Source organism: Chamaea fasciata, unplaced genomic scaffold (genome assembly GCF_029207755.1).
Source record: "Chamaea fasciata isolate MVZ Bird 193981 ecotype frontalis unplaced genomic scaffold, bChaFas1.0.hap1 SCAF_5, whole genome shotgun sequence".
In the NCBI taxonomy this organism is placed as follows: domain Eukaryota; kingdom Metazoa; phylum Chordata; class Aves; order Passeriformes; family Sylviidae; genus Chamaea; species Chamaea fasciata.
The window spans coordinates 67,087,646-67,101,177 of NW_027094090.1; the positions used below are offsets into that span (position 1 = coordinate 67,087,646).

Consider the following 13,532-nt stretch of genomic DNA (forward strand, 5'->3'; position numbering starts at 1 on the left):
ATTCTGTAACGACCAATGGATCTCCTTCTATATAAACAGCAGCTTTTATTTTCCGGAAGAACCTGCAAAGACTGCCTCAAACGTTTGTGTGCACCCACTGCCGAAAAGGTCACAGAGAAGCAGCTCAGCAATCTCTGTGTAGTCACCCAGTGGCACAAGGACAGTTTTGGGGTTGTGTGTGGCAGTGTTCAGCCTGAGATGTAAAGCAGGTGCTGGTTTTCCTCATACAGGTGCTTGCAAAGATTGTCTCCTGCTCGTTTTCCCCACCCCTTATTATCTCTCCCCTCTTTGCTGCGGTTTCAAGCCGTATTTACCTTGGAGATGCTCATAACCAGCAGAGCAAGCCCAGAGTGCTTATTTTTGCATCTGCATATTACACGTGCTTAATATTTAGAGTTGGAGCATTCAGCAAGACGATACCAGTAAATAAAAAAATATCAGAGAAAAGTCTTCATGCTGGTGGTAGAACATGGTACTTTAGGTACCAAATTCTTTTCCTCTATGCCAAGTGCTATAAAAATATGACTCTAAATCTGTTAGTGCTATAATATCTCTAGATCACAAAGGTCTACTTTGAGTAAACGAATAGTTTTTGGGTGTGTTTGGTTTTTTTTTAGTTATCTTTTAATATCCCCCTGGATATTAACCAAGCCACTGTTTTCCTTTGTGTGTATAGCATGGTTTACATTCATGTGGTTAGCAATTTTCTGTGGGTTTGTTTGAGGGGAGGTTTCCCTTTTCCCTGGTTTGCAGAGCATGTTGTATATGCAGCATTCTCTTGAGGATTTGGTGGGAAAAAGGAAATAGAGTGAGAGAATGGAAGAAACTTTTGTTCTTCCCTCAATTCAAATTTTGCCTTTTTTTTTTTTTGCATGATCTTTCAAACACCTTATTGATGCCGAGTTACAAAGAGCCCTCCTGTTTGATTACTTTTATTTTGTCTATAAAGTTATTATAAAATGAGATAACATTAATTAGATGACTGAAATTAGGAGGAACACCAAACTTCTATTTATTTATTTACTTAATTCTTAGGATTTGATTGAACTTTTTGTGTAGTTTGTTTCCAAACTTTCCTCTTCCGTTGGTTTTGGTGGTGTTTTGTTGGTATAATTCCAAGCAGCAGGGGATGAAGAAAAAAAATCCGATTTTAAAAATAGAAAACTGTGTTTTTTTGGAACTCTAAGATTAATAGCTGAAATAAGTCAGTTTTGACACTGAAGCATCTTATAATACCTTTTCCTTTGAAACTGCCTGCATGTCAAGAAGGGAGTGCAATCTTTAATTTATTAGGACATTGCACGCATCATCTAAAATTAGGTAAATGCAGCTTAAAGTAAAATTTTTTTGCCTTTCTGGAAAGCAACAGATCGTTTTTGAATGCCTGTTTTGCACGTGTGTGCCCACGTCTGGTTTTCACTGAGGATCGTGTGGTAGGTACCACTGGAAATTAGATTATATAGAGAGATGTATTTTTTTTTATATCTAGATTTTGTTGAATTGTGTGGCCACTGCCTGAATGAATGTTTGATTTGGGTGAGTCCTGCACAGACTCAGAGGTGACAGTGATGCTGCAGAGCCGGGGAGGTGGATGAAATTGGACCCCTTGGGAGGAGGAGGATGAGGAGCAGATGGCCTTCAGAGGTCCCTCCTAATCTGAGTTATTGTGTCATAATGCGGATTAATGACTTCCCTGGGTGGGGATGGCCCCTGCCAGGGAGGGCTGGCAGCCAGGGCTTATGGCTCTTATGGAAAATTTATATTTCCACTCTCCTCTACATGTGCTGAGCCCTTCCCCACAAGTTCTGCTGCTGTGCAGCTGAACTCTGACCCCAGGAACATGAAGAGGAAGCCAAACCCCTCAGCCTGTCAGAATTGCCACTGTCAGGGCTGATCTCCATTTAGACCTGGGTGCAGAAGTTTGATTTCTTGTGTGTGTGTCTTTATTGAAATGTCTGTCTGTAGCTCAGACCTACATAGAGATGCCTTTGTGCTTTTTAGCCATCGTCTGCTGTAAAAGGGAACAGCCTGCTGTTTCTGGGCTGAGGATACTATGAGTTATGTGGAAGAACTGTGATTGATTTTTCTAGGGTGAAGACTATTGGAATTATTGAATTATTTAGACATCATATGCTTGTACGTGTTTTCCAAATCGTGTCACGTGCTTGGGGCCAAAAGCAGCTCCAGAACTGTTCCCTACCTTGTGCATGAGCACATGTGCATGCATGTGCTCCCCACAAACAAATGGGAATCATTTAATCCACTGAAATTTGTTGTGCAATTAAACTCACATTTTAGATGACTTCTGTACACTGAGAGAGACTGGCACTTTGAGCAGCTGCTTTCACTTGTGTTTCAGAAATCTGTCCCAAGGATGGAAGAAATGATCCTCTGCACTGACCGTGGAGGGGGTTTAGATAAGATCCCTCTTTTTAAAATGGTTTGGGGAGGGTGAGGCAAATCAAACCTCCAGGTTTATGTCTTGGTTTCTATCCCACCCTGAATTTTCAGACAAGGAATCTGGAGACCATCTAATACAGTGAGGATTATTTTTGAAGTGTAAGAGCTTAAAGCTCCTGTAAAGAAGCTCTATTTAGATTACTCTCCACTTAGTGAAGAGTAATCATTCGCCAATAAGGAAATGACGAGCCGTTAAGATGACAGATTTGTCAGAAGAATCCAGTTTGAGTTCATCTCCAGAGAAATTTTGCTGAAGTCTGGGAATTCTTACCAAAAATGTGCTTGCACCCAGGATCTCTAATGGCAGTAATGATAATTTAGAGAAAAGGTGTGTGTGTGGGGGGGAAGCATTTAAGTAAGAAATGTCCCTCTTGGTGTCTGTGTTTGAGGATCTGGAGTTTGCCCAGGAATCCTGGTGCTCCTCCAAGCAGCTCCTCATGATGTGTGCACGTTGCTGCAAAGCTTTTGTGCTCACAGGTGCCCTACAAATAGGTGCCCTACTTTAAAATGATGTATCAAAGCAATATACAAGAGACATGCACCTACAGCTGCCTCGAGGTGAAGAATTTTGGGGTTTATTTGCTTGCCCTTTGGTGTTAGCATTTGCCTCGTGCTCTGTGTTCTGCTGGAGATTGGTGTTATCCCAGGAGAACTTTTTTTTTTGTAAAAAATACCCTCCCAAGCTGCTCCTTCCACCACGGGGCTGATTTGGTTCTGTCAGACGAACACAGATACTCTTAGCAGCAAAAAGATGTTTGTCACTACTCCTCCGTTGCTGCTTTTGAGTTTTATGGATGCCTCACTGAGCTGTGGTTGATGGAAACCAGGAATCGACCTGGTTTGATTTCTGGTGCCGCCAGAAACTCGTCTTAAAGAGAGCAAAAAGGATTCTTTGTGACTTTTTTTGTGGTTTTCCTGTGGCTTGAAAGTCATAAAAGAAAAAAAAAAAACAACAAAAACCACAAGTGCTTTGAAGGCAATTGCCCTCTTAGCACCTCCTCACCCTAATGAATTTATCTCCTGATAGAATCTGTGATTCAGCTGAGTTGACCTCTCATCAGTTATCAAACTTTTCACATCAGGCACTTGCCCCAGGTCCTGTTGTTTAGTAGGGTTCAAGCTTTTCCCTCCTTTTCCTCCTCTCCAAAAATCCCCCAAAGATTTTCTCCCAGTCTGTTTCTTTTGAATCCATAGTTACAGGAGAGAAACATCCCAAGCTAGATGGATTTTTGTGTCTGCTGGGAATTTCCAGACTTTGACCTTTCTGGATTCTCCTGGGCAAGGTTTGTGCTGCCTCTTGGGTGAAGGAGGCAGAACAGAGAGTTGCTTTTAACCCCAAATTTATCAGTAAATAGGAACAGAATTTGTTTTTACAAGTAAAAGATTTATTTAAAGAGCCCACAATGCAAAACAAACAGTGCCCCTTTCTTTTTCCCCACCCTCCAAAAAAAAAAAAAAAGGCAACAAAGCAAAAAATCCTCAAAAAACCCAAACCACCCTAAAAACCTGAACTCTGTGCTTTGAAAACCACAGCATTTTGAAACAGAAAAGTGAGGGAAATTCTAGGAATTTGCATCTCGCTGCCTGGATCTCTCCTACATCCAAGGTTTGTGCATGTAAACGAACAATGTTATTTGCAACCTACTCTGAAATATGGGAGTTTTGCATGGAGAGAACAGTTTATGTGGTGATTTTAAGGACGAGCTTGTCCCATGGTTTATTTCTGTAGGGAATTCATTATTATTGCTTGTGGTCTTGTGCTTTATTCGTGAGCCAGAAATCCATTGTGCTGCCTGTTCTACCAACGTGGAGCCTCCCTCAGAAAATTCAAAATCCAAACAGTGTTGGCAAAGTTACAATAATTTGCCACGCAGTGTCAGTAGTTAATTTTCAAGTGTAAATATTTAACTTGGAGGCATTTGATACTGGAAGTGAGAGCAGCTTGTGCACTTGCACTCTTCTTCATTGAAATGGACTTTTTTTTTTCACATTGCCAGGAGCTCATTGCATCTTCTGTGAATGGCATGCGGGGGGGGGGGGGGGGGGGGGGGGGAAGAAAATCCTTGCTTTTAGGAGGAAAATAAAGGAAAACCAAGATCTCATTTCAAGTGAAGCACAGTTCTTGAAAATGATATTTTTGTTTAGATTTTTGAAAAGAAAGTCTAGTCTCAACTATGGCAAACAAGCTGTCTTAAATCATGTATGGGTGTTTTTGTTCTGAACTCCCCAAACAATTTACAGGAGAAATCCTTAACTCTCTTATTTGGGCTCAAAACTACACTGAGCCTTAGCCTGATGTGATATTTAAAAGTGTACGTGTCTATTATAAATTTTATTATAGAAAAATAAAAGTTGCAATCCAACTTTCATTATAATTCCTACCTCTACTTACAGAATGCCTTCAGAAAAACCTTCTATTTGGGGGGGAAACACCCCAGCCTCACTTCAGCTGTTAGATACCAGAATTAGCATAATTTTTTTAAATGAGTAATAAGGAAAAATGTCCCAATCATGATTCAAATAAAGAGTTTTAGGTGTGTGCAGCCTTGCATTCACTGCAGGAAATTTCCAGGCATGGCAACTGAAAAGTTACTAAAGATTTCTGGGAAAAAAAAAAAAATCCTACAAATAAGTGGTTTTATTTCCTGTCACGGTTTTAGATTTTGTGTGCTGCTGGTCATTGTGCTGAGATGCTGAAAGCCTGTTAGGCTTTTAAGGTTTGCAAAGTGAGGTTTTAAAAGCAAAGAAAGAGTTCCAGGTCCGCGGTCCTGAGCATCCCCACCTTCCCCCCACGTTGGAGTGATGAGCACTCATGGTAACAGGAACTTCCAGGTGCTGGTGGAGTTGGACAGGGGCAGGCTTTGCTCACAGGGGTCTCTTTTGGTGGAATAAATACTTTCTCTCTCTGTGCACAGCCTTTTCTTCATGTCAGACTTGCTCTAAATGAACAGAAGGAGCTACTGCTCGCTGGAAATCTCACTGGGCTGTGTGATTGCCAATAGAGATTGTTGGTTTTTTGTTTTCTGGCCTCGTTTGACAGATTTGAGAGTGTGGAAGGAACAGCCTGAGTTTTTCTTACTGCAAAAGCCTTTCCTTATTGCCTGAATAATTGTGAGCTTGGTGATAGATATGACCTTTCTGCTCTTTGAAGTGTATACATATATGTCTAAAAAAAGTTATATTATATATCTTTAATATACATTAAATATAAAATAATATAAAATATGATATTAATAGAGAATGTAATTATATAGTACAAATTTATATCAATCTACATTTATTATATATGATAACAAATATTTATGATAGCTAATAATATATAGTAAATAGGTGGCCTAAGACTTATTATATATATAATAGAATGTCTAAAATGTTCTATATTATTAGCCAGCCTGAGCCCGCTGCATTTCAGCTGAGGGGAAGGATTGCTGGTGGTGCTGCAGGGATTTTTATCCCTGTTTGTGCACTCCATGGCTGCATTTTAATGGGAGGAAGGCGGTGTGGCAATACCAACTTCTGTGCTCTCGGGGATCCAACATAAACCCCCAAGGCTTTGCCGAAAATAATTTGGGCAGATGATTCGTTTTGCTTAAGTACTTTGCATTTGTCCCTGCTGAGCTCCATCCTGTTTTTAAAGGCTTTTTCTTCAATTCGTGGAGTTAATTTCAAATTCAGATCCTGTCCTTCGGTGTATTTGCTTTACCTCCCAGCTTCACAGTTACCTGCTTGTTTAGCAACACTGTTCACCACTTAATCATCCAGATCATTAATTGAGCAGAATCAAAACACGGAACAGAATCAGACGCAGGGCAGGCCCTTGGGTACCTCCCTGTGCCGCATCCTCCAGTTTAGATGTAGATAACTGCTCTCAGGCATCCACTGGTTTCATGCCCGTGATAAACCAATTTTTTTCCTTGCTTGTGTGTCTCTAGAATTTGTATGAAACTATTGTACAAGGCCTCGTAAGACTATTAATAGAATCAGGAGTTGTGGACTCTACTGCTTGCACCTTGCCTGGGAATTCTCTTTCTCAGTTCTGGAAGAAACTGCTTTTCTTTGGTGCAGTGTATTCATGACAGGTCCATGTCTCTTGCTGTTTTTCTTCTTGTCCTGCAAGTACTTGCTGGTGCTTGTTTATTTTACTTATTCCAGTTTCTTCCTCTTTTTTTGGAAATCAAAGTCAATCTGGATGTAAATTTGTCCTCCTCCTTTTATTTTTTTTAACTGGGCGTTGCACTGAGCATTTCTGAGTCCTCTGAGATCTCTCCTGTCTTCGATAAATTCAAGCCAGCAGCTTTGAGGTTCCTTCAGAAAGTGCTTGAAATATTCTAGGACATTCTAGGGTGCAGTAGCTGAAAGCATGGACATTATCCAGTTACTTATTTCCCTTTTACAGTTGGAAACAATTCCTGTTTTGGTTTGGGGTTTATTTGTGCTAGCTGTCAGCTCTTGATGGATTTTTCTTTCTCTTTTTTTTTTTAGTAAAAATTGATGCAAAAATGTCGTGTAATACATAATCCTTCTTGGAATCATGTATCAAATGCTCTCCTTTTTCCATTGGTTAATGGGTCAATGTTTTCCACATTCTTCCTCATTAACAGATGATCTCATTCACTGACTGGTGGGGTTTTTTTTTTGTGTTGTTCTTTGTGCTTCTGATTCTGACACCTCTCACTTCAGTATTTTATAACATTTTTCCCCATGTGCTTGAGCTGGTCTCACACATGATCTCAGCAATGGGACCAATTTCCTATTTCCTTTCATTCTGAGAGCAGATAAGACACTGAATGAACCAATCTCATCTTTTTCTCCTCTGCTTTGGGGGAAAACACATCTGTGCAGCAGCTCCAAGGTGTGCAAGTTTAGGATTCTGCTGGGTTTAGGTGGTGGAGGAAAAAAAAAGTATTGACACTCCACATCAGGATTGGTCTATTTTTAATTTAAATAATTAATTTGGGCACAGATTTCTCTAAAAGAAATGTATCGCTAACTACATGAAGCCGAAACCTCTCAGAAGTTGTGATTGTGTCATTAATTTGCCCATGTCCTGTATCAAAGGGTCGCTGCATGGTTGGGTTTTTTTTTTGTGGTGCTTTTTTGTGATAGTTAATAGGTGGCTTGTCTTAGAATTCAAATAGCACTTTAGATGGTCATCAGTGTGTATTTTCAATAGTGATTTTGTTAATGACAGCTTTGGTGATTCAGTTGTAAGCTTTCAGCATCAGGCACTTTGTGGAACGTGCTAGAGAACCTTACTTGTCACCTTTGTGACTTAACTCTGGTTTTTTTGAGACCTGTGTTTCTGTTCTTTCTGCAGCTGTTTTAGTTCTGCAAATTTTCCTTTTTTTCAGAAGGGAAAGCCTTTTCCAAGGACTTTGTAATCAAACTCGTTCACATATATGGATTTTTTTCTCTTTAATTATATTCAGATGCTTAAATTCACGATCCATAGCACAGAAGGGCTTGGGAGAGCAGAATTTTGTGCACCAGCTGGACACAGTCACCAGTACAAATTCTTGCTGTGAGGGGTGGTGGGGATTAGCAGGGTGATGATGCTGTGGATCACAGTGCTGAGTGAGTTTGTTGCATTTGGGTGGGAGCTCAATCTCCATTTCCCAGTTCTGGTCAACATCCAGGTTAATAATGGTGTATTTAGTAGCGTGAAACTTTATTTGTAGCAGGGAAATTGAGTGGAGTATTTCAAAAAGGAAAAAAAAAACCCAAAACAACCAAATCCAGTAACTGCAGCTCTCAGGGTTTTGTGGTGGGGGAGAAATGAGTGCTTGAAGGTGAAATTTCAGCATGGTGCCTCCCGTGTTCAATAGGATCTGTGCTCTCCTTGCTTCCTAGGAATTAACCCTAGGCAGTTAGATTATAGGGTGGAATTTCATTCTCCCTGAAACTTTTGGCTTTGCTGTCTTTGAAAATATTTCGCTCAGTTCTTGAATGTAGCTGTGGGAGCTTCACTCTTTTATTCAAACTATTTCTATAAAGTACCTCCAGAACGAGTCATTTGTCACTGCCATTAGTCATTTACTACAGATCCTGTCTGCAGCCTCTGAGCTGCATAAAACAGGCAGATCCTTATCAGTGATCAATAGTTGTAATAGTTATTATAAATCTGTCCTTACTCACTCATCACTTGAAATTAATTTGAGACAAAGCACTTTGGTGTGGGTCTGCTGATCCTATTAGGAGCAGAACCAATAAAACCACCCAAGAGCTGGATCCTCGACTTTGCTGGCACATCCAAGTCAAAATGCATGGACTTGGATCCTCGTGTGGAACCCAGCTAATAAGAAATAATCATGATGAAGCTTGACACATTCCCAAATTGCAGAAAAGGTCTTCATTAAGAAGCAGCAGCTGTTTATTTACAGGAGCACATGGTCCAGTCAGCATGATAAGAACACTGTGGAGAGAGGGATCAGCAAGTTTGCTTTTACTGGGAAGCACGCGTCTTTCTTCTCCCCTCTAATGGGTCAGTATTAAAGAAGAGCTGGAGAATAATAAGAGTAATTTTCCATTTATTTTTCCTTTCCAGCATGCCTCAGGCTAGGGAGGTCAAATGGATGCTAAGAGAAAAACTGCATCTGGAGCTGGTCTGAAAATAAATACGTATCCCATGAGTGGTGCTGTGTACAATTTGCTTAGCCTTGGAAAACTAAGTTTGTCTGCCACTTGATTGCCTGCTTCATCGAGGAAATCTGCTTAGCCTGTAGGATTCTGAAAGCTCTTTTTCTTCATCTTCAAGATGTGGGGGATGTGAATTAACCATTTCCCATTTCTCGTTTCTTTCAGCTTTCCCTTTCACATACCAGAGTCACATTACTCATCGGCTTCCTTTGGCTGCTTGGCAGCTAGGAGCTTTTTCAGTGAGCTCTGAAAGGAGGTTTTTCAGACAAGCTCTGGATTCCCCTGCTCTGTGATGAGGCTCTAACAGCCTCAAAATCTCATGGCAATGCCTGACACAAAATAACGTCTGACTCTATCATGTCCTTCCTCGCGATTCAGCGAGATGAATTTTCAAACCCTGAATGCTCTCTAGGTAGAGGCGTATCCTCTGTGTGTCAATGTAATTGTATTTATTCCACCTGCTTTAATCCATTTGTAGTGCAGTCAGCGCTGTGATACCTTGGCGCCGCACATCCCAGCTATGAAATATGCATCTTGAGTGATTATTCCCATTCAAGAAGAGCTTGCCAAGTGCCTGGTTTTTAAATGTCTTTCACCTGATATTGTGAATGAAACAAGTGGTCTTCCCTTTGCCTTGTCTAACAGTCTGCAGGAGCCTAAATGTCCTGTTTGGTAACACCATCATTCTACACTAATCTAAAGTGGGACATGGTCAGCAGGAGGCTTTGAAAGAGGTGATCCGACCCTCTGCCCCCTCTAAATAAATACAGATTTATTTTATACCTGGGTGTGCACTCTCTGAAACCTTGTCTGCTGCTCAGAGGGAAATGGGAGCACCAGCCCCAGCAGTGGGCAGGGTTTGAAGCTGAACTGTGGAGAAATAAGATCTGTAGACCCCTCGGGCCTCAAATTTTGGGCTACAGGCGAACTCACAAGTGCACAACAAATTAATAAGTCTCTTAAATATGATACAGGACTTACCTAAATAAGGAGTTGTTCTTAATCAAAATTGGCTGTTGTGACTCTGTGTGGATTCTGTGTTGCCCCTTTTTTTAACAGGCTTTTTAACATTTTCTTCTTTAAAATGCTTAAAAATCAGTTGATCTTTCATAAGTTCTTGCAGAACTCAAACCGAAGCGTAGTCCAAAGAGTAAAACAACATGTTCTGAAATTTCAAAACTCTCTCCTCTTTGAGTGTCTGTTTTTAATTTGGGTCACTGGAAAAGCCTAATTGAAGAGGCACAGGTGACTCAGCTGTCTTCACTGGAACAGCTGCCCTAGCTTGGAAGAGTAACTTTATTTTTTGGTACTGCTAAGGCCTCCTCCCCATCAGCCACATGTCACCTGATGTGTGTATTCCATTATTATGTTTGGGTAAATGAATGCGCTGCCTCACTTTAGGCTAAAGAAACGGCAAAACTTGGGGCTGCTGGGTTTTAGCATTCTTATTAATTTTTGCTTTTAAAATGGATTTCTCCATCGACTCAGTAGTTTATCGGGAATTAGTTCCAATTTCTAAACGTCTGGTTGGGCTAAACTCTCTGCACAGGAACACGCAGAGCACAAAAACCACGAGCTGTGTCTTTGTGTGCTGATTTCTGCTTCACTGTCCCTTCTGCTCAGGCTCTTCTTAGACCTGTGCGTGTGTGCTGTTTGCAGGGGGAATTAAGCTTATTGGTGGAATTTCACCTTCCCTTGAGGTAATCTCAGAGAGGCACCAAGATTTTTATGACAGGACTTGACAATATCATTTGTGTCCTTTGCCATATATCAGATAGCAACGCTGCACGTCTGAGTGAGATGGTGATGAGGACCAGCCTCACCTTTTGAGCTTTCAAACTGCCCAACTTGCAAAATACGTGGGTGAAAAAGAAAAAGGGATTGCTCCTTTTCTCTGGAGGCTGCATTGATCATCCATCAGTCTTGCTGGGAGTCTTGCAAGACAAGGGATAGTACGTGGACTTGATATTTTCCGAGCTTGAGAAGAGCTAGCCCTTCTCAAGGGAAACTTTTCAACAGTTTTTCCCAAAACAACCTTGTGTAAACAGTATTCCTTTCCCATAACAACGGGTGGTGTTTGCTATTTCTGCTGCTTAGCCAGTGGGAGAGGTGTCGGTCCCATGGACCAGTAATGTGTCTTCTTTGCATGTTATAAAGGAGCTGAATGAATTGTAAATAAGCCTTCTGACTGGAGTCAAACACCTTTATTTCATGTCCTGTCATGACAATATTATTACTTTAGAGTGAAGAATATGAATTATCTCCAAAACGCTCTCCACTGAAGGGGTTTAAAAAAGAGTACCTATCTCTTCTGCAGTTTAAAAAAAAAGAAGTCTTCACAAATTCCCTCTGCTTTATTTTAATTTATTGTTTGTTTTTTTTTTTTTTTTCCCTCTCCTGCAGGTTCCAACTATGGGAGTCCCCGTCCGGCTCACGCCAACATGAACGCCAACGCGGCGGCGGGGCTGGCCCCGGAGCACATCCCCACGCCGGGGGCAGCCCTGTCCTGGCAGGCCGCCATCGACGCTGCCAGGCAGGCCAAGCTGATGGGCAGCGCTGGCAACGCCACCATCTCCACGGCCAGCTCCACGCAGAGGAAGAGGCAGCAGTACGGCAAGCAGAAGAAGCAGGGCAGCACCACGGCCACGCGCCCGCCGCGCGCGCTGCTCTGCCTCACGCTCAAGAACCCCATCCGCAGGGCGTGCATCAGCATCGTCGAATGGAAATATCCTTTTGGGCCGCCTGGGTGAAGGGTTTGTGCACCTCAGCTGCCGCTCCTGCCTGCGGGGAGAGCGGTGTCCAGGTTCTGGCTTCTTTAGAGCCTCTGCCAGAGTCGGATTTGAACACATAAAATAACATTTTCGTGTTCGGACTCAGGTGTTTGTTAATTCTTTACCTATATTACAGTCTGACAAACTGTGAGTCCTTCAGCACTCTAACAAGGTCTAAAATGGTTCCCTCTCTACCTCTGCAAAGTCTTTCAAGGACAAATTGTCCAATTAAGAGATGACACCTAAATTGTTTTTACTTTTAACCCAATAACCAGCCACCCGTGGCCCACAATGTGGATTTTTCTACCCAATTACAAAACACCACCCAGACCCATGAAAAAGGTGGAAAAAGGGCTTAGCCTACACCCTAAATCTCCTCCATCTTGCTTTATATATATATATATATATCTATTCTAAAACCTTAATCTCTAAGTTTTGCACCCCGTGATGTCACACACTTCTATTCAAACCCCACACCCACAATCCCAGCGCTGTCACTCAATTTTGGGAGCTTTTTCCAAGGCCTCAGGTCCAATGCAGTGTTTGCCGGGGGGTCAGTGCCTGTGAGCACAGAAAGCCTAAAATTCTCAGTGCCCAGGGTTCCAACACCTCAGATTGGAAGGCACCACTGGGAACTTAGAGTGCAGGAATGATTTTTGATGTCTTAACTGAGGTGGTTTATGCTGAAGGGGGATGTGTCAGGAAACAGGATTAGAGCTGAAACCTTAAATACACCCCTGTGTGAGAAACCACTGGGAGATTGAATGGAAAAGCTCAGTGGTTGAATTCTGCTCTCTGGAAAGGCTGAAATGTGGGAGATATTCAAGGTGTCTGAGGTCAGAACTGAACTGACTCTGTGGGATTGATAGCAGCTGCTGGCTTTCCCTTTTTTAGTTTCTATTGGGTTTTTTTAGAGGTGTCACCAGTCCGAAGCTCTGGTACTTTGAATAATATTTTTTTTTTAATGTGTGACATCACAGTTTCTACAGTATGAAGAATAGGGTAAAAAAACCCACAGGCGTGCAGTAAGAGACTGAGCTGAGCGCTGTAAATTATTTTGGAATTCTGGTTACAATAATAAGACTCAGTAGCGTGTGGTGAGGGATAACGGTTATCTAGAATAAGAGAAAAAGAAATACAGTTTTGAAGTATCACGTCCAAAAGCAGCGCAGAGCCTGATCTGATAGCCTGAACAGGAGACAGATGGTGTCACAGCTGATGGATGAAAACCACTGACACAAAACTGCAGAGCGAAGGGTCAGTGCTGCTTCCCTGGAAAGCCAGGGAGAGTGTGATCATTGCTTTAGTGTGTGTGCAAAGAGCAAAGCCTCCTTAGTCACCCGAGTCTGATCAGTGCAAGCTGGAACTGGAGTCTTTGGTGTGAAACTCAAAACTGAAATGGAATTTGGTCCTCTGCATCCCCAAAGAGAAAGCAGGATTAACCCTGAGCAGTAAGCACGAGCGAATGGGCTTCTTCAGGAAATCAAAAAGAAAAGAGATTTTTAGGGATAAGCACGTCAAGGAAAGGCGGCGCAGAACTTGGCAGCAGTTAATATGAGGAAAAAAAAATGAATTAAGGCATTTAAGACAATGTGATAATATTATTCCTTTGGGTGTCTGGTGGGATGTTGGGTGGAAACAGAAAATGAGTATATTAGGTATTGC

General features: G+C 41.8%; 1 protein-coding gene across 1 annotated transcript in view; it reads left to right on the forward strand.

Moving 5' to 3' along the window:
* Positions 1 to 13,532, forward strand: part of CACNA1C (calcium voltage-gated channel subunit alpha1 C) — a 449,625-nt gene that overhangs the window by 57,406 nt on the left and 378,687 nt on the right. The window contains exon 3 of the mRNA XM_066184282.1: positions 11,500 to 11,821. Within this exon, the coding sequence (XP_066040379.1) occupies positions 11,500 to 11,821 (322 nt within the window). The remainder of the gene's footprint in view (positions 1 to 11,499; positions 11,822 to 13,532) is intronic.